The sequence below is a fragment of the Amblyomma mixtum genome, chromosome 7, assembly GCF_055824585.1.
Source record: "Amblyomma mixtum isolate Tamu chromosome 7, ASM5582458v1, whole genome shotgun sequence".
Lineage (NCBI taxonomy): Eukaryota > Metazoa > Arthropoda > Arachnida > Ixodida > Ixodidae > Amblyomma > Amblyomma mixtum.
The window spans coordinates 14876756-14898733 of record NC_143018.1 but is presented as its reverse complement, the minus strand read 5'-3'; the positions used below and the strand labels follow the sequence as shown (position 1 = coordinate 14898733).

General features: G+C 44.5%; 1 protein-coding gene across 3 annotated transcripts in view; it reads right to left on the bottom strand.

Moving 5' to 3' along the window:
• Positions 1-1524: 1524 nt before the first annotated feature.
• The window catches only part of LOC149335084 (uncharacterized), a 99490-nt gene continuing 79036 nt past the window's right edge, over positions 1525-21978 (bottom strand). For all 3 annotated transcript variants that reach the window (XM_089551765.1, XM_089551764.1, XM_089551766.1), the window contains 6 exons: positions 20502-20584; positions 19693-19769; positions 17541-17705; positions 13277-13411; positions 11895-12770; positions 1525-8518 (listed from right to left, as the gene is read on the bottom strand). In XM_089551765.1, the coding sequence (XP_089407891.1) occupies positions 11907-12770; positions 13277-13411; positions 17541-17705; positions 19693-19769; positions 20502-20584 (1324 nt within the window). In that variant the 3' untranslated portion in view covers positions 1525-8518; positions 11895-11906. The remainder of the gene's footprint in view (positions 8519-11894; positions 12771-13276; positions 13412-17540; positions 17706-19692; positions 19770-20501; positions 20585-21978) is intronic.

Below are 21978 nucleotides of genomic sequence, written 5' to 3'. Positions count from 1 at the left end.
AGTCGTCAGGACAAATTCTTCAGTGTATCATCTGTTTTCGGGCCACTGTGCCAACAAAGAAGGGACAGTCAGGAGGGTCAGTCCTTGACATGGAGTGGGGCTGGTGTGGCATGTTATGCTGCCATTGAAGGATAAGAGATCTCACCTTTCACCAATGGTAATTTACAGTGGACAGCCATAACAAGGTCAGTATCATTCCACCGACACCTTCATCGTTTCCGCCGTAAGAACTGTGAGGGTGTACTCTGAAAACTCAAATGGACATGTGCGCCATAGAATGCACCTCACAGCTTAACCGGTGAATTGTTTGTGCTCACTTTTCGCACAGAAATGACATCTGGTTGGCAGAATTGTTTATACCACACTTATTTGGGATACTTGCCGGAATCAATAAGAAAACAGTTGGATATTTGCACTGTCTATGGCGACGACGAAATGAAACAAGCCACTCTCTCAGCAATTGCACTAGTGGCACCATCTCGTTTGTCGGCCGTGGAGATTCGGCAAATGTGTTTTGTGGGAGCTTTGACGATGCTGTACCACGAAAGTCTTCAAACTTAGTGCAGTTTTGGCCAAACTAAGCTTTTTGTGATCATTGATAAAGCAGTTGCTGAAGAGTCTTCGAACCTCCCGCAAAGGACCCCCGTTCTTTGCCAAACCTCCACAGTCGACCAACGCGATGGCGCCACTGGTGCAATCGCTAAGATGACGCCTGGTTTTGTTTCCTCATTGCCGCAGACGATGAAAACGTCCGACTTATTCTGATCGAATCAGGCAGGTATCCCAAACGATAGTGGTATAAAACAATTCTGCCAACCAAATGCCATTTCTGTGCGAAATTTGAGCTCGAACATTCCACCCGCTTAGCCGAGAGAAGATTTGTACTCCATGTGTTTATTTCCACAACAGTCTGTATGCTTTCATTCTCTTTCAGTGACACTTCTTTAAGATGTTTTATATCAAAAAGCAGTATAATAGTTCTGGCCAGCAAAGAATGCACATGACTGGATGCAGCTGCTTCGTTACAAATCTTTCATTCTTACTGTTACAAGATTTTATGCTCTATCAAAGCTATGTTCTGAGATAAAATGCTATCTTGGAACACTAATCTATCAACCTGACTTCATTACACGTTCCCGTTTAGGGCTTGATCATAACCGACTTGAAACCCTGATGCTCTCTGATCACATTCCTGCCACGGAATTCTCTAAAGGTTCCTGTATTGAAATCCAACTCTAAATGTCTAAACCCAGGAGGTCACCAAGATGACTGTTCAGTCACATGCAACATTCAAATAAACAGGCAAGAAGGTGCTGATGCAGCACAACCTACTCGCACAACCCACCTGTCCGTAAAATGCCTGAATTAAACCTGCAGAGGCAGCAAAGATAACACTGTTTGAATCGCCGTGAAAGTTTATGTTCATATACTGTGCTTAAATAAATCTCTGAACAAAATTACAAAGGGCGTGTTCGTTGACACAGAATTACGCATCAGTGAAGGACACCAGATAAAGCCCATGAGTATACAAAGGCCTTAAAATAGTCGTTTCTTTTTATTCAATGCTTCTTCCACTTTTTCTTTCATACACAGGAAAACAAAAACAAGCAGTCATAATACATTGTCCCAGACAGCTTTGTCCCCCTCATTTGCACTGAAACTGGAAGAACGGGCAACTCCTTTACAAAGACAGTTCCATACATGAAGAGAACTTCCCCCAACAAACATAACCACCATTTTTAAACAAGCTGCAGTAATCGAAGAGGCTGCCTGTCCACTGTACACGATGCTTAAAGAAAAACAAAAGTGCTAGAAGGCCAACGAACATGACAAAAAATATGTAAGCACTCAAAAATAAGAAAACTGAAATTTTGAGAAGGACATTGTATACAGAAAGTACAAAGGTACAGAGCTGGCGAGAGAGAGAGATGAGAATTATTTATATTATTTAAATATGTATATATATTAAAGACATCACGTGAGTTTCTTTCATTTGTGAGCTCAGTTCATATTTTCAGCATGATGTCATTTTGCTTGGTGCCATTTGGTATGTCTTGTAGGTGTAATAACATCCATATGTTTATGTTTATATATTATTGTTGCAAGCCTTTCAAAAAGTCTTTCTGTCTTAGAGGGGGATAATAGTTGCAATGGCTTCAACAAACGCTCGCACACACACACAAAAGAAAGGAACCAACGGGATTAAAAAAACACCAAAAATGGTGGCATACTGCGTGTGTAGGTAAAAAAAAAAAGAACAACAAAACTGATATTTAATATGTACAAACCAAAGCAACAATGCATATAAGCACCAAATACTAAAACAATTGGTATATAGAAATTGCGATTACAGACACTGTATAGCACATTGCACTCAAGTCTGTATTTCTTGGACCTCACAGCTTCGAGAACAGTCCCAGGCAGAAACGTTAGTATAAGCACCACCCAGATTTTTTTTTGTTTCGTCAGGGAAGACCAATGCCAAGCATCAAATCATAACAACACACTCATATATGTACACTTCACTCTGTAACGGGTTATGTCTTCCATGGCAAAGGTCAGTTTGCTAAGCGACCAAGTGTATATACACCAAAGCGCATTGTATATGCCGTTACAAATGCAGCAAACATGAACCACACTGCGGAAGAATACCAGTGTGGATGTTTTTGCTCCGTTACATTAGGCAACTTCACAGCACATGCTAGCCATGATATCCGTCCACAGATTCCAAAGTTGTGCTCCTTCTACAGCTTGTATTGCCTTGTGCATGTCTTTGGGATGCACAATGCTCTTAGATATCTTGCAAACTCTTACAGTCGTTCAAAAGTTGAACACGATTGGAGTGATCTCCCATGTCATAGGCTGCCTGACTTCAATTCCTGAACAATAAATATTCAAAGCAATGGTGAATGGTGTTTAATACAATGAATTCTTTAACACTCCAATTGGTACTCCGCAACCATTCTGGCATTGAATTTTGTTTTTCATGCCAACTTGAATTAGTGTTGTTTGTGATGCCAGAAAATGAAGATAAAAAGGCAACTGTGTGTTAGGTCACAAGGAGGTTCCGCCTAAAGTTTTGGACTGCACGCTAAAGATTTTGCAGAATCAATAAGCTTTACACTCTAACAACTTTGAGAACTAGGACTGAGCAGCTTCCTCACAGACTGTCCACACAAGTAAAGCTTTGCGATTATGTGGAACATGAACAACCCATTAATATTTTTTGCTGCGACAGAAGCAGCGGAGAAAAAGAAAAAAAAAATGCTCTTGTGCGTGCAGAAGAAATGCCCCATTCAGTAAGGTGCTTCAGATTTTTGGTTAGTTTGCTTGGCATGACAGTGCAGAGGCGTCACTTGGAGACCTTCAGAAGGATCCCGTTTTTGGAAAGGCCGAAATACCTGGCAAATAGGGTGATGCAGCACAACAATAAATATGTGCATACCTTGCCCACGCAACCAACCACTGCACACAAGTCAGTCTTGGTAAAGAGAAATGGCTTGCAAAAGGACTGCAGCGATAACAGGGCTCTCATGATGTCGTTGCTTCAAAGCACCAGGCAATGCTAAATGATACAAAAGCTCGCCAAAGCTTGTCAAGCCAGCAACAAGTTGGCACAACGCATAAAACTGTCGTTGCCAATGCTGAAGTGCAGTGCAAACAGCAACAACACTTTTCTTCAGGGTGTTGGCTACACACCGTGTTCCGACACTACTGCTACGAGTCAGATCAGAAAGCTAGCCTCCCACACACAGCTCCGCTTGAACTGAAAATTGAGCTTTGAGTGGCCCGCGGCGACACAGCTGAGTGACTGCATTCCTAGAGAAGCATGGGATGTGACATGCATAATTCTGATTGCACCCTAAATGTACAGACGCAATTTGCTGTCAGTGTGGCTGTCTCCATCTTATCACTGCAGTCGAAACAAGCTGTCAACACGCGATACACAAGACAGAGCAACGCATCAAAAGAAAATCTAGAAACAAGTTGCTCCCACTCTTGTGTTATTGTTACTTCATGCAATGTTTGTTCTGCAAGTTTAAATTTAAACAAAGCAAGCTAAGAGCCAACAAAGTCTCTCAGTTCTGGTGGATGTGTTCACACTGAGATTTGCATCCTCCAAGGAGAATAAATAGCCTTAACACTCGGTTCATGAGAATCAAATAGTGCGTGTTGTTTGAGTGCCATGCACCCTTGGTCAATAGGTACGCATGGGAAGAGCTATTATCTTATTTCAGCTCAAAGCTAGCCAGGTGAATCGAGGCAGCACGTGCCTCTCAGGCAGCTGTGTGCACATGGAAACAAGCTTTCATGAGTGCCAACGGGAAGAGCTAACGGCACATTTAAGTGAACAGCTAGCCACGAGAACCAAAATTATCAGCAGAGCTATATGTACACACAAGCTGTTCCTCACAAAGAAACAGTGCACAAGATTTCACTCGACAGAACCACCTTGCAAGACAATCCCCTCGCAAAGGCTGAAGAGATGTGGTGAACTATCTTTCAAGGTAGTCCTACAAGTCAAAAGGCATAGTAATTGAGATTGTGCCAGCATGAAGAGTTCCAAAAAGGCTGTAATGACAACTGCTAGAGAAGCGTAGCATATGTGTAAAGCCTGTCTATCCTCTGCATGGTCTTTGCCAATTTTAGAATTTTCTTACATTATATAGGCGACAAACCAGTCCGCCAGCAGGAATCAGAGCACAAAAAAAACATTGGAATTATTTAATTTTCACAATTAAATCAAAACGGTTTTGCCCACTTACTACAAATGTAACAGCTGATGATGTCATTGGTTTACTTTGCATCAGAAACCAATCTTTTATGATAAACTAGTGAGATTTCATCACTTAGCTCGTTTTTCTTCTAACCTATATTTCCAGACGTCAAACAAACGTTTTAGGCCAAGGAAGCACATTTTCCTATTGCACTGAAAAATACAACTGGTGTGTCATGTAATTTGAGTCAATATTAAAGAAAAACTAACACATATAGAAGCAGAGTGCTTGGAATGTTGCTAAAAGCCATCGTAAAAAAAAAATGAGCAGCTTTTTTGTGGGAAGTCAACCGATGAATGTGCAAACATGCATGAACTTCTTTAGTTAAGAAGGCACCACACAGAGCTGGATGAAATAACTGAAGATGTGGTGTTTAAAACATATGTTTCCTGTGATGAAGTTTTGTCAGAGCCATAAACAATGCCCTGGTGAAAATCTTTTCCAGCCCAAGTGGTTTATGGAACAATTTCCAGCTGGTTCCAGTTGGAACCAACTGGAACCCAGATGGTTCCAACTGGAACCCACTGGAAATTGTTCCATAAACCAGTTGGGCTGGAAAAGATTTTCGCCAGGCGAGATTCAGATAAACTTGGTGTAAGCATTCAATCTAAGCCTGGTTAACTTCGACATGAGAATGCTACTTGCTGTAGTCGTGCACACACGTTTGCACAAATGTAACTGCCATTTGTATTCACAAAAAAAAAAATGAGGTCTTTCACCCTCCCAGAATTCTGCACTTCGAGTTGGAAAATCAGGACTTCTTGGAAAACCACATTACAAGATATGTTTCTTTTTAAGCTCCACTTCAGTAAGAAATTTTCACATGATGTTACTGTAAGAAGCTTCGTGCATTATGCATACAAGAACAAGTTGACCAAAATACGAACAAATGCTTTCACTTTCATATATCCGATAACAAAGAAAGAGTTCCGCTATATAAATTCTCACTAAACTGCATATAAACTGATCACCCACCCCTACTTAGTTGACTTTTTATATAATTTAGTGTAAATACAGCAAGGTATATTTTTGTACTGTTTTATACGCAGTAAAGTTAAATTATTGCCTATTTATTCAGCAATTAAATAAGCCCTTGTCTGAGCACAATAGCCACTAACAATACTAGGCTAGTTCCACTTTGATGTAGCGTATATTGTGTTTAATTTCATGAAAAGTTTAGCCTCAACTTACATGGCACACCCTGTATATGAACATTGCAGCCTGATTTTTATGATGTTTTTAAAATACTAGGACATTCACACTCATGCTGCACGTGCATATTGCTCCAAGCACTCTCCATACTTATTGCACAGGAACGAACCACTTCAAATAAATTTACAGGCATTGTTAATACAAAATGAGCCCAATTTATAAATCACCTTTTTCTCTAACAGTTTCAAGTAAAAAATAACTAGCGTCAGCAAACAGACAATAGAACATACCCAGATACAGGAAAAAGGTTCCAAATTAAACTGCAGCGGCATGCCACCCACATAATTTTGAGTGTAAAATGCTCTCTGACTGAAAAATCGAAGTATAAAAGACACTCAAAAGATTACCAAAAGTGAGTTCAAAAAGTGTTAAATTCACAAATATTTTGGTTTCTACACTGCACACTAGTGTTTGTAATTAAAAGAAAGAATCCCTTCAACATATTACTTCATCTTAACAAGTTGCTACGATTGCCTCCTTTGCCACACTTTTCACATATGTAAGCTTTCAGTACTGTAATAAGCATACATCAACTAGAGGAAGTAATTACAATGGCAGCAAGGTTGTAATGGCATGCTAGAATGTTCACCACTTATTTTCTTTAGAACATGCAGTACTGATGAAGTGAATGTCACCTTTGCTTATAAAACAGTGAATCAAACTAATAACCCCACAGCAGTTCAAAGACAGTTTTGAATTCAACAACTGAACAATGTATGCACACTTAATTCAAAGTACAGCTTAAAAAGTGTATGTTAGTAGAACATCACATAGGAACTCGAAAAGCAATTGTATACTATAAAACAACAAAAACAAAAGAGCAATTACTGTTTCTCAAAACACTTCTATCACCAATAGCCTTTGCAAACCAAACTAAGAGTTCTCTCAACAGCACTATCTCTACCACCAGGTGGTTTGCAACAATAAACATTTTTTGACACTTCTTACACACTTGCTGCTAAGGGGCAGAAATATATTCAGGTGGTCCTGACGTTGCCCTCTCAGCCAGAAAAAGTTCAATAGGCCCAACTAGTCTCTGTCTCGGAACATAATTCATACCAATTCCTACCAGTTGAAAAACCGAAGTGCAACTATGAACCATTAGGACCTGTGGAGACTTTCTTCCACTGGGGCTGTGACCTCACAGTTTGGCTAAAGCATTATTTCCTTCTTCAGTGATCACATGTCAGTGCTCCCACACAAGGCATAGGTAATAAAAAAGAAAACGATAGGTCCAAAAACACCTTTTCGAGGCACCATCTAAGACCTCAGTCCCTTCTCACTACAGCTTGGCTGCACCATCAACCACGAGGAGTTCGGACTCTGGACTCCTGCCACGGGAGGTGTGTTGCATAAGCTTTAGGACTGCACATTTATGCAGGCAAGCCACAGAGCAGTTTTTTAAAACGGCACACCTAAAAAAATTTCTTTCCACCAAAAGCAGGTGGCTCACCTCCGCAGTCAAGTGAACAACCACCTTTTTTCAAAAGAGTGCCCGATTTCCAAGAAAAGCTGTGACATATTCCGCGACATCCACAACCATTCCTTCAAACAAGCGTGTGGCTTTATGACGGAAGTAAGCATAGGCTTAGAAGTCTTCAGGAAATGTGGTATAATATGTGTGGCTGATGATGTGCGAAACGACGAAATGCTTGTCATCGATTGTCAGCTAGCCTTCCAACTGCCTTCGTTCTCTTGGTCACGCTGATGCAAGATGGCACCTTCACTCTCCTAACCAGTGCTCATCTTTTAGTTAACACAAGACCACTGTCAACGACCGCAGCGGGGATTTTCCTCTTACTCCCCCTGGCTTTGGCAGAACGCCGTTATTGGCACGCAATGCGCTCACATAACTGCGTTGCAAAAACACTCTGAGCACTTTCCCGGAGGCCTTGTTTTGTTCTGTGTTACGTGTGAAAGACAAAGCTGTGAAAGTCCCTTTTCTTCCTATCTCTTGCCTGTACAACAACCATCCCTGCAAGATCTACCCACCAACGCAGTTCGTAGGATGAGATCGCAAGCAGTTTCTTTTTTTTTCCTACATGCAACCTTGGCACAAGAGTTCGTTCCCCGATGCAAAATGCAACAAAGAAGGCGACGTGCCTTCAACTCTGTCAGCCATAGCGGATAACAGCACAGATTGGCCCGCAGAAAGAGTTTTTGTTTGGCTGATGCAGAGTCAGGGGGGGGGGGGGGGGGGGGGGGGCTGTCACAACCGGCGGTGCCTCTGTGTGGCTGTTTTTCCCACGGCGACCAGTGGCGCTTACTCACTGTGAGAGACCAGCTGCCAAGTCAAGGTACAAGGGCGTGCTGGCAATGCGTTCGAGCGCGAAACTGTGCACAGCAGAGAATATGGGCTCGCGTCGTCGCAGTTGTCGTCGTCTTGCACACACGTCTCCGGCAGGGTTGGAAAGGAATAAGGTCGTGCCTGACTCTCCCATGCAGGTACAACGTTAATGGAGCTTCACGAGGGTTGCGTTCCACCGGCACTGCTCCCACTCCTTCCAGGCCTGGCTTCTTGTCGAGTCCTGCTCGAAGAAAAGTCAGGCAAGGGAATGTAAATGGGAGTGGGATGAATATGGTTCTATGTCAAAAACAAGCTTTCACACAATGCGAAAGCACCAGCTCCGCAAACTACAACCTGATCATCTGGACATAAGCTTTAGTACCAAGCATTAAGTAAAATTCATCATCATCATCATCATCAGCCTGACTACACCCACTGCAGGGCAAAGGCCTCTCCCATGTCTCTCCAATTAACCCTGTCCTTTGTCAGTTGCCGCCACTGTATCCCCGAAAACTTCTTAATCTCATCCGCCCACCTAACTTTCTGCCGTCCCCTGCTACGTTTGCTTTCTCTTCCGTTACCCTTTAGGACCAGCGGTTATCTTGCCTTCGCATTACATGCCCTGCCCAAGCCCATTTCTTCCTCCTGATTTCAACTAAGATGTCATTAACCCGCGTTTGTTCCCTCACCCACTCCGCCCTCTTCCGATCTCTTAACGTTACACCTATCATTTTCCTTTCCATAGCTCGCTGCATTGTTCTTAACTTAAGCTGAACCCTCTTTGTTAGCCTTCACGTTTCTGCCCCATAGGTGAGTACCGGTAGGATACAGCTGTTGTATACTTTTCTCTTCAGGGATATTGGTAAGCTACCATTCATGACCTGAGAGAACCTGCCATACGCGCTCCACCCCATTCTGATTCTTCTAGTTATTTCCCGGACAAAAAAAAACAAAAAACATTGGGTCCAATTAGGCATTCCAATTGGATCACATTGGAATCAAGCAGACTCAAGCAGAATACAGCCAACTGACTCATGAAAGTTTCGTAGTCCATTCCTCCTATAAACTGAGCAGTCCAATTGGTTCTGCCATTCCAAGTTGGATGATACAATTCGGAGGTCTAACTTGTTTCTACTCCTCCCAGTTTGGCAGTCACTCAGCTGGTTCTGCCATAATAACTGGATCATCCAAATGGGACGACCACTTGGAATGAGCAAATGGACAGTCCAGTTGGAGCTTCCAACTGGTTCCAAATACACAATTGGAAGCTCTCCAACCCACCGCGGTGGCTCAGTGGTAAGGCACTCGTCTACCGAGCCGGAGTACCCGGGTTCGAACCCGACCGCGGCAGCCGCGTTTGGATGGAGGCGAAACGCAAGAGGCGCCCATGTGCTGTGCGATGTCAGTGCACATTAAAGATCCCCAGGTGGTGAAAATTATTTTGGAGACCTCCACTACAGCACCTCTTTCTTCTTTCACTCCCACCTTCTTCCCTTCCCCTATGTTCAGGTGTCCCCCAATATATGTGAGACAGATACTGCGCTATTTCCTTTCCTCAAAAACCAATTTACCATTTATTACTCTCCACTTGGAGGCCACTGATTCCTTAACTGGGGATCTGCATACTGTTCTCTACAAAACACAGAAAAGCAAACCAATTAGGCTCTTGTAAAAAAAAAATATTAGCAGCTTCATTTGTTGGGTTGTCTTGATCGTTTATATCACCACTGCAGTTGTGATTAGATGAGATAACTCTGCTCAATGGACAGCACCACTGGCTGCAGGAGGACAGTCTCATGAATGGAGTATACAGTCAAATCCACTTATAACAATACTGAAGTGCCATCGAAATACCATTGTTATAACCAATAATTGTTATAACAGGGTTGTGCCGAAAATACCATAGAACACATGCAAAAGCTGACGGTGCCGCAACTGACCATTGTTATATTCGATATATTGTTATAACCGGTATTGTTATAAGTGGGTTTGACAAGCTTCCCAAAGGAAAATTTCACAGGGATACTTAATTCCATAATGCGTTGGCAATGCAATAGCATTAGCAGCTGTTCATGCCTTTACCAGGAGTGACGTCACTACCCTGCAGCCAATGAGAAAATTTTATGGCCGACAATGCACTATGGCCCCATGGGGCTTCTAATGCTGTCGGATTAAAAAGTTAGTTCAGTGGACATACACTCATCACTTTGACGTTGCATTAACTCTTTACGCTTTTAGTCCTCCTAATATGGTTTAAGTGTCGGGCATATTTGCCAGTGGCCGACTTGGAGTTGTCACTTCAGATGGGTGCTAACAGCATAAGTGTTTCAAATGGAAGTCCCAACTAGAATGTCCAATTGATATACCCCATCTATTCCAATTGGAACTTTAAATTGGTTCTAAATACAAAACTGGAAAGTATAATTGAAAGCCACGCAGTGGCTTTTCTTTGACTAGGCAGGAATTTCAACTGGACTTTCCAATGGAGCATCCAAATGGTTTCAAATATATACAACTTGGAACTTTGCAAATGGAAAACCCCATTTGACCCAAAGTTTTTTTTTGCCTGGGTATCCAAAGATAAAAGAAAAGCTCCCAGTCTTTTTTGCACCCCAACTTTCCCTCCCTTCGCATGTATGAGGTGAACAAGTGAAAGTGATTCCTGTAACACCACCCATAAACCCTCTGTGTTAGGGACTGCAGTCTCAAACACCACAACCTCCAATTTCTACAGGTTACTCAATTCTTCCATTTATAAATTTGTTGTACTACAGACTGCAGTTGGTGCAATAAAATTCCCTGCCCAGTGAATGCGGTTACTTACCACAAGAGATACAAGATTCTATAACGTCAGTAAATCAATAACAACAAATAATAGTACAATCATAACACATAAAACTGCTGTGGCACACTGATTTCATGCAATCTCAAAACTTGTGTAGGCAGCACCTAACTCTATGCTTCAGCACTTCTTGCAATGGCTGCATGGATGCCTCTATCATGCTGCCCTTTGTACATTTCCACACTCTCTGAGGTGCTTTTGTCAAAGAGCACCATACAAGTTGTGAAAATGATAAAAAAAAAATTAGGTCCAACTTGACCTATATACTGGGGATTATTCCTTCCACGAGGACTCAAGTCTACCAGCAGCTGCCAAGTGAAATGTGCATGGTGTTAAGTGTTTCAAAGCCATGGGAAACCCCAAAGTTGATCAGAAAGTCCTGAGAAACCCCGCGAGGCTTGGCTTCTCTCCCTTCATGAAAAAGAGCACGCTCAGCACCACCGAAATTGCTCGAACATAACTGACAATGACTGGCTGTGATACTCTGCTATAAGCACACTCTCACAGTGTTAGTGATGGTCTACTATAAGCAGCTACACTATGATTAGCCCCAATAAAAAGCGTATAAAAGAAAGGATGGGGTGGAGGCAAGAATGAATTTAAGTGCATATGGAACCCATAAAACAATCCATGGGACGCAGTTTAAGAACGCATGGTGAAGCACGATACAGTTTAGCTTGACTGGACATAAGGCTGTCATCTGCCCCCAGGTAGTGCCTACAAAAATAGACGCACGGCAGATACACGCTATTCTGGGCTTTTACACAAGCCTCACCTGAGCCCGCATTCAGCAGTAGCTGCCACCCGTCTCACACGAGTCCAGCGGCTCCTGCTTGAGCCAAGACGGAAACTCGGCAGCCCGGCACAAGTCCTCCGATGGCTCATACGTCGACGGGTACGCCCAGTTTGAACCGGGTGGCGGAGGGCTCGGCTCGGCTGACTCACACTCCCTGGCAGTTGGGGCGTACTGGCCACCCCACTGGGCCATCCCCATCTGCTGGTGATGTTGCTGGTGCTGCTGGTGGTAGGGCTGCGAGGGGCCGTGCTGTGGAGGCGGATGGACATCCGGGAAGCCATCTTGGTAGTACTGGGGCTGCTGCTGCTGCTGCTGCTGCTGCTGCTGCTGCTGCTGCTGTGATTGTGGTTGCCCCAGCCGATGGTGATTGTACTGCGTATTGTAGTAGCCGCCACCAGCACTGTGGTAGTCCACTTGTTGCTGCTGGTGTGGCTGCTGCTGCTGCTGCTGCTGCATGTGGGTTGATTGGTGTGACTGTGGCTGGTGGTGGTGCTGGTGGTCTGCGGTGGTGTGAGCCTGGTGGTGATGCTGCTGCTGTTGTTGTTGCTCCTGCTGCTGCTGCTGCTGCTGTTGTGCCATGTGCTGGTGGTTGGGGAAGTGGCCATGGGGCGAAGGGTGGTGGGTCTGGTGCATGGGCTGGAGGTGCTGCTGCTGGTGCTGCTGGTGCTGCTGGTGCATGGGTGACTGTGGGTGCATCGGCGAATGGGGATGTCCAGGGTGCATCCCGATGGCCCGCTGAGGCGCGTACTCAGATGGTGCCATCTCACTCTTCTTCTTGCGGCCTCGCTTCTTGGGCTGTTCGGTGACTGCTGGGTAGCCACCGCCGACCAGGTGATTACCAGGTTCTTCTTTTACCTGCGAAGTAATGCATTTCGCTCATACATACTATGCCAAACTCTGGTTGAACACCATTCATTGAAGGCGTGAATCGTTAAGCGATTGGGAGAAAAGCCTTCGGGGGGCAGATACATTAAGACAGCACCACTGCACAAGGGCCAGGAAAAGATCCCAGCCAAAAAAGATCAATCAGAGCTTCCAAAAACACGACTGGAGCCTAATGGCATCCTACTGCTTTTGGTTGTTTTCCAGTTGCTACCAATGTGCTTTTGGAAGTCTAATACGCACTGCTTTTGCAGTAAAATATTTCCAATTCAACTCAAGATTTTTCAGCAATGAAAGCCCCTTTTAACATAAATGAGGTCAAGAATGGAACAGCTATCAGATTTCACTCTAAGAAAATAAATGCCATAGAGTTGGGCTCAGTGTAGCGCACCTTATAAGTCTCAAATAGAAGTGGCACCAGCAAGACATCCTCAGTTTGCGGGCACAGACACAAGAAGTGCAGAAGCCGTAGCACTCACCTGCACGTGGAAAGTGTTGAGGTTGTTGCTGCCATCGTATCCTGAGCTGCCATCATCAGTGCCCTCTGTGGAGAAAGGGTCTGATTCATTCGTGGCAGCATCGTCGTCGTCACAAGGCTCTTCCTTTGCCTCAACCTGCAAAAGGCGTCGCAGGTTCAAGATTAGAGAAGACCGGGGTTTCTCAAAATGGGTCCCCCAAAATCTTGGGTGCCTTGGAACACTTTCTGGGATCCCCGAGCAATCCATGCATGCCTTGAACTACACCCATCACTTACCCAATTTAATTTGGGACTGACCCCACTGCAATTCCCAATAAAGAGAGGTTCAGATGATGAACCAGGGCCCGGTTTTTCCATGCATATTAGATGTCACGTGACGTCCCATTACAATTCGTGAGGTCCCCACCTGGCACATGGTCCCGCTGGTGAACATAGCACTGTGGTAGCTAGTAGCACAGCAAAAGGCGGTGAGCGTGTCCAATCTGCTCATCACCACCTACTGCAGCTTTCATCTTTGGCCGAGGCAATAAGTGGATTGAACATCTGTGGGGCCCTTCACCATGCTATGTTCACCAACATGACCAGGTGGGGACGTCATGGACATCATGGATCAGAAGTAGGTCGTCATGTGACGTCTAACCTGCGGGCGAAAACTAGTCCCTGGTCCACGGTCTCAATCGCCCTTAAAGGTGCACTGAAGAGGAATTTGAACTTGTCTTTTTGCCGCGGGAACTCGATCTACACGTTCCGAGCTTTCTTAGAAACTGCGATTTACTGCCCTGTGTGGCCGATTTCCCCAATTAAATCGAATTAACGTCCGGCTCCCGCCTTTCTTTTTTTTAATTCTGCCTCGTACGGTGGGCGGAGTCGACCAACGCGTGGAGCGCCTTTCACCCAGTCTCGTGGCGGCTTGCCGCTCTGCCACCGGCGGATGAATACGTAGTAGTTCGCACTAGCAAATAGTCCGCGCGTATTTTTATTTCTTCGGGCTTATTTTGCGGCTATATTATCTGCGAATGAAACTATTTATTCATGGAAACCTAAAAAACAAAATAAAGCGAAAGCAAAGCCTCCACGGGACTGGGTGAAAGGCGCTCCACGCGTTGGTCGACTCCGCCCACCGTACGAGGCAGAATTAAAAAAAAAAGGCGGGAGCCGGACGTTAATTTGTTTTAATTGGGGAAATCGGCCACACAGGGCAATAAGTCACTGTTTCTAAGAATACTAGGAACGTGTGGATCGAGTTCCCACGGCAAAAAGACATGTTCAGAATCTTCTTCAGTGCACCTTTAAGCAGATTGCATCACTCACAGGCAGCCATTGCTTTCATATCGGGGACTTTTTTGAGGAGCTAGGCATCAGCTCATCATTTTTTGTATGCATGCATGTAAGGAAGGAAAAAATGGAAGCCAAGACAAGAAATTCACTGGGGTTCCCTCGATTGAAGACACCTGCCATAGGCCAACTAGCTGAAAACAGACTTTAATAGTGGAAAATATTATTTACAACTAGAGCAAGTGAAAGAAAACAAGCCCAGAAGCAGATGTGACTAAGTCAGTTTTGTATATCAGTGAACATTTACACTGAGCTGGAACAACCTCAACAACATAAAGCTATACAAAGTCAGCAAAACCGCTGCTAGAGAAAGGTGCCTAACTGGGCCAGCCAAAACAAAAAATGATAATTTTAGTCAGCTGCCTCCTTCTTGCCATTAGCTACACGCTACATAAAAACATTTTTTTGCAACATAGACATGCATGTGTACACGGTCGTCCACGTAGTTTGAACACGGCTCTGGGCAGCCGGCGCTCCGCGCGGTGCCTCTCTCGGGCGCCTAGGTAACTAGTGCGCAGACACAGTGGAATCCATAGGTGTGGCTTTCGCCGCGTCGTCTGCTACAGCGCGCCAGCATCGCCGGGTGAACCTCGCCTTGCGGTGAAGAGCACTTTCGCACTGAGTGCACAAAGCGCCCGGATGATTACTGTTTTCGACGCAGCAGCTTAGAAGCACAACACCTGCGCGTGTTCGAGAACTGCATCCGCGGTGGCAAAGGCTTTTCCTTATCGTTCCGTCTTGTAATCAACCCGTAACAATAAGCTGATAGTGAGAAAGACATCGTCCAAGAGGGAGTTCAAGCGGTTTACTCTGAGGCCACTACCATTACTTAGCTGCAATATTTTATCATTTGAAGCAATTCGTGCCCAGCACCCAGAGTAAGCCGGCGGCTCACCGGTGCTTTAATCCGCTGAAGTGCCGCACCGCAGTACAATGCCAGTGATAAATTATGCTTACTGGTAATAGAGGTGCAGGTTAGGTGAAATTTTCTTATTTGGTCATTTAGCTTAACACAAAAGGGGCTAAGTTGCTAGGGAGTTTCCCGAATTTGTTAAAATAACGCCTGAACATTTCGCACACCGATTCACTCGTCTGGAAATAATTTTCAACGGTCTCTACGCAGGCCTTGGTTGCTGCTTATATGCAACCCCTCTTCTGTGCATATGAGCAAAACATGGCCATGTTTTTCATTTGTTCATTCTTTTCCACGATTCTTACCGTGCAGTGCTGGTGTTCGCACTGGCTTTGCATTAATCTCCCTCCAGGGCAGCACGCCAAACATTTAGTACTGGCATTGCAGAATGGCAATTTGAGTGGATGAAAGCACCGGTGAGCCGCTGGCTTACTCTGCCTGCTGGGTACGAATAGCTTCAAATGATAAAATATTGCAGCTAAGTAATGGTAGTGGCCACAGAGTTGTGGGGACGCCTTCGTCCCCTGCGTTCGCTGTCCAGCAACACACTAGTTCCCTGTGGTTAGCTCCCCCCGCAAGGCACTCTTCTCAGTTGGGTTACTTTAACTAACAGGGGAGGGCGCTCGCGTCGCAGCGACACCAGCGCCACGGATGGCGCATTGGCTGCTCGCGCGCGGGGGAGCCACGGCTCTCTTCTCCTTGGGACCGGGAGAGGACGCGGACGTTTCGCGTACCGCTCCGCTCGCCGGCGGGCGACCTTGTGTGGAAACATGTTCCCCTCAGCTCGTCCCGTCCGGCCTCGGAGTTTTTCCTCTGTCCTACCATCGGCGAACATTCGCTCGTAGCTGTGCTGGTGAGTCGGACATCCTAGATTCCTCAGTGTATCTTGTTGCTAGCTGGCGTTATTGTTGTTATAGCAATAAATGCCTTGTTTGTGTCAGCCAGTGTGTCGTTCCTTTGTTCCCGCAGAGCAAGGCCCGCCGTGGTTGGCGAGCGCTCGACAGGGCTCGCGACCACGGGGTGGGGTCCGCGCGGTTTTGAACTGGGTTAGCCGCGGTTAAACGGGGAGAACGTATTTATCTCCCCCATTTTAAACCCCACAGAGTAAACCACTTGAACTTCCACTTAGACGATGTCTTTCTCACTATCAGCTTATTGTTACGGGTTGATTACAAGACGGAACGATAAGGAAAAGCCTTTGCCATCGCGGATGGAGTTCTCGAAGACACGCAGGTGTTGTGCTTCTAAGCTGCTGCGTAGGAAACAGTAATCATCCGGGCGCTTTGCGCGCTCAGTGCGAAAGTGCTCTTCACCACAAGGTGAGGCTCACCCGGCGATGCTGGCGCGCTGTAGCAGACGACGCGGTGAAAGCCACACCTATGAATTCCACTGCGCCTGCGCGCTAGTTATCCAGGCGCCCGACAGAGGCGCTGCACGGAGCGCCGGCCACCCGGAGCCATGTTCAAACTAGAAGTGGACGACCGTGTACATTCACGTGATCAGAAAGATTAATTTTTTTGCCAATTCACGTTTGATCTCAAAGTACGGCAATACCATTAAATGAATTAAGATGATTTACAATTTTGCGTAAAATTTTAAGTCGTAATGCGCTCCAAATGGCAGGAGCTGTGCAGACATATATGGTGCATCAGTCACAGTGTGATTCAATCAGGAAATGGAATGCATGTATGTAGGCAGAACAGATGGTGTCGTCCAAGGAACACTAGCACAACCAATGTACTATTAGCGCCATCTACAGCATTCTATTTACACCTTGAACCTGATTGTTTTGTACAGTGCCTTCGAAAACCTACTTGCATAGTTGGTGTGCTTAATAGCTCAGACAACAGCACTGTGAATTACCTGCATTTCACGCTCTCTGCGCCTTCGCTTTCCTACCCTTTTCTCAAACCTCCCTTCTATGGATGCCAGCAACAGTCTCAGGAAATGGAGCACTAACAGAAATGATCATCTATTCTATCACTGGAGTGCGAAAGCTCGGTCAAGACGTGCCCACCTTGAGCTTGACATCTGGGAAGGTGACTTCTGACGGATGCAGCATGGGAAGGCGCCCCCGCAGGTGGTCACGCAACTTCTTCAGTGCCACATAGAATGGCAGCTTGTCCACCGCCCTGGGGAGCTGGGCGCACCGGGCACTCGACGATGGCATCACGAACACCGACTGCAAATGCGGAACACAAGGCACCACCGTGCAGCACTGTTGATGGTGCTCAAGAGAACAATTGAGCTAACAGATTGTCCAGTCGATGAAGAACCACGTAACGAGCAAACCAGTGATGAACATGCACACTACAAGATAAAGAAGGACAAAGATGAAGACCCGGCATAAGTCTTGCGCTGTTCTTCATCTTCTTATGCATTTTCTGCTTTGCATTGGTTGCATTTGTAAATGCTAAAGATCTGCACAAACAACACGCAGACAAGCAGGTGAGCTGAAACCACTTGCACACTGTTGCTGGGCGCGTCCTGAATCAGCCTCTCCTTACACAAACCCAGAGACTTCGACAATGTATATGTCGATGCAAACTTTCTGAGCAATGAACTGAATGAGTGTCACTGCACGAGTGTCACTGCACGAGTGTCACTTCAGGATTGTCACTGCACGAGTGTCACTGCACGGGTGTCACTGCATGAGTGTCACTGCTTGCAGAGGGCTGTTACTTCCTTAACTACACAAAATTTGAATACATGACGGAAGCCAACAGCCAACAAAATTTGAAGCTGAAGTTGAGCTCAGTAATCAAGCAAGAGAATTGAACAGGCAGTGCATGCAAGGTTGGTAAACCTGTTACGCCTCGCAATGATTGCCACACACTGTCAAACTTACCCAAACGATACTTACCCACACGAAACTCAGATAATGAAGATCGCTTCCTGCAGTGAACAACACAAGCACTGTTCCATACGCCATGAAGCACAGCATCAAGTCAATGCCACATTGATCTGGAATTCCCACTGAGAGGCGAAGTGAAGTTATGTCACAGCTTCCTCCCGCCACGTGTACACCAGCCTAGAGATGGTTTTCTTCACCTTTCCGTCAGGCACATCTTCTGCCTTTATATTATGTGTAGTGTTGAAAAGCTACTTCCAAGTAAAACATTGCACCTTTGGTTGATTTTACTCATAGTTCCACCACCAACCTCTGGGAATATGCCAACTAGCACTTTAAGAAAACAACCCGGTGTAATTCTGAATAGAAAAAATGTAGCTCCTGCACTTGCACTGATACTAAAACAAATGTGACAACCCGTTCAAAAAGTGAGAAAGTTGATGGCACTGTGATGTGTGTGCACCATAATATTAGTACTCTCCAGCATGAATTAAGCATGGTTTTTGATGTACCAAGGTGATCATAACAACTTTTCTTGCCCATTAAGTCCAGCTTACTTGGAGGTCACTTTAATTGTGAGGCAACTGTGGAATATTGTATACTGTTATCAAGGGTGTTCGCAGAACTTTTTGCAGAAGGGGGCACCCGATAGCTGGGGATGGGAGAGGCAGTAGGTCAGCACCAAAAAGGCACTATTTGTGGTCTACACTGTGCACATGAAACAAAAATTAGAAACAGCAAATTAGTGCTAGGCTTGGAGCACATAGATTGGAATTCATTCATGAACAAAGAATTCAACTTAATAAGCAAAATACGATAAGTTACTATCACCTAAGTGTGCTAATCAAGCTGTGTGGTTGTTTTCTGCTTCTGCATACTAAATATCCGAAATTTCCGGGGTAGGTGTGAGAAGGGACAGCTGCCCCCCTTGCTTCCCCCCCCCCCCCCCCCTTACCCTCCGGACGCCCATGCAATGATTGTTATGAACATAGTTATGAACATGACTGTTATGACAATCTTCTCATCCGATATGCAGAAAAATCTCGCTTTAAAGTTCCTCCTACACTTGCATTGAGAAGTTAAGACTGCCGTACCAAACCAACAGGGCACATTTTGACCATGAAAAGCAGAAAACTACAAGTATGAAGGATCATATGCTAAAAAATGCATCCACAAACAACTTCCCAATGAAAAATGGGCCTGTCTAGAATTTCAAGGCATGTTTGAAAAAAGTAGCCTTAAAATTTTTTCACAATCCAGTATGCTTTCCTTCGGTGGGCTGTAATAACATCTAAAAAACTAGTAAGAATGAACTCACCACATTGGTCCCTTCAATAGGCTCCGGCTGTCGTCCAAACACAAAGTTCTTGTTCCCCGAAAAGATTTCATAGATTCCTGGAAGCACCCAGAGAAAAGATGGCACTATAATGAATGACATGTCACGAAGTAGGCACTTGGACAACAAGAATCTGTGGACCGACATCTCTCTGGAATTTTCATTTCAGCAAAATATGAGATAACTGGCATCAGTCCATCATCTACTGGAACATGACTAGCATCATCAATCCTTTGTGGCAAAAAAAAAAAAAAAAAGCTTCCAAAGTGTCTATAAGGAGGCAAGCAGATGCTTGGGGAGGAGGTGATAGCACGAGAGGCCTATCAATATGTGCCGCACTGGAATCAGCTCCAGGAATGCACTCTACGCTAAACAACTTGTAGACGCAATTCAATTCATTTTATTTTCTGGGGAAAAATAAAGTACATCCTGGAGAAACTCAAAGGCTAAACGCTGTTAGGAACAGCTTGACTGGGCGCAAGAACCTCATAAATGGCAGTCAACTACAGAATGCACATAAACTGGATCAAAGTGTACAACACAAGGATATTTAAAATCAACACATTCAAACTGTCAACAGATTTCAAGAGAATGGTGAACAAACGATCTCAATTACACAAAACTAAAGCAAGTGGAAAAAAATTCTACTGCAGAATAAAGTGAAAAGAGAAAGTGACAAAAAAAAACTGCATTCAGTAAAGATGTGTTCTTATAATAGCAAGCATGGGCACATACAACTTCACTATATATTAACAAAATACAATTAAATGTAAAGATTAATATTGGCTTACCTTTCCCATTGAAGACTGCTATTCGAGGTTGGAATATTTTTAGCTTGTCCAAGAGAATCTCAGCCCCCTCCTTGATTTCTTTCCTGTTGACATACAAAAAAAGAAGAAGTGAAGTGAAATGGTTAAATGAGCAAAAAAACTAAAGCACTTCATCTCCTCAAGACAAAAAAGCAACACGATAGCCAGCATTTCTTGATACGTGCACCAGCCAATCGTGAGCACCCTTCTTTACATGCAACCTGATTCGTGAATTCTGAAAATAATTTTCTAATGAAAGACCTAGCTTTCACATCGCTGCCTGGTTTTCGTGGGACAGGGAATGAATGGGCCAACCAGTGCTGGCTGGAAATAAGCAGAAACTGGACAGTAAGAACGGCAGAGACATACAAAGATAGCCTCTTTAAACATTTACACAGTATTGGAGCGTTTCCGAATGTCTGTTTAAAGAAGCAGGATAAGAAAATTTTCATAAGCACATCTGAACCCTCCAAGCACTCAGCAAATGGTTAAAGCCACAGAAGCCAATGTGGTTCTCAGCTGTAATGCAAAGCATTGAGGGATTAGACAGCCAGATGGCAAGGCACGCATCGTGACCGAAATGTGCCTCTATTTCTCACTTTAGGAGCTCGAACACTGCAGATGGGGCTACAGCAGCAACCGCTTCAGAGGTGCACCAGTTCTAGAATTACACATACCTAATCTAGTAGGTTGTGTTTCAAAAAAACCACTCTTGGTGTAAAAGCAACTTCGATGTCACCAAGGTTGCATAGAAGCTGCACTTAAAAGGAGAAACCAAAAATTTGGTTTTTTTTGCCAGTGAGTATATTTCCAGGTGTATTTCATCCCATTGATGATGATTTCAATAGCACATAAGCTTTTGTTTGTGAGTGTTTTGCTTTCAATTAGAAAACGTGGTTTACGCAACTGTAGCGAGATTCACTCTTAGTGTCCCATGAGCACAGATCGTGCAGCTGTACCACTTCACTTTTTTTGTTTCAACTGAGCGTGAGAGTGAGAACTCATTTAACTTGAGTTACTCTATTAATGAAGATAGCAATTTCTTCTACAAGCCCAGCTCCAAGTACTGCCACTTGCAATGCTAATTACTGGTAAATAAATTGGTCATGATGACAAAAACACCGAGAGCAACTTCCATTGACTTTTGACGACAAATGGCTCTAGCATTAAATCACTGAAAAAAATCAGTATTTCATCCATCGAAAATAATATCCACCGAAAAAAAAAAAAAAACTTGAATCTGAAACAAAAACCGAAAAAAATCTGCCAAATTTTCAAAAAATAAAGATCGAAACGTCTTATCCCTCATCGTACCATCAGCCACGCAGTTTAACAAAAGACGAAAGCGTATGGGATAAAATCAACTGCTGCTTGATCATCATCTGATAGTATAAAATAGGAATACATCCCTCAGTCAATGGGGCATTATGCATAGTCATAAACTGAATACACATGCAGG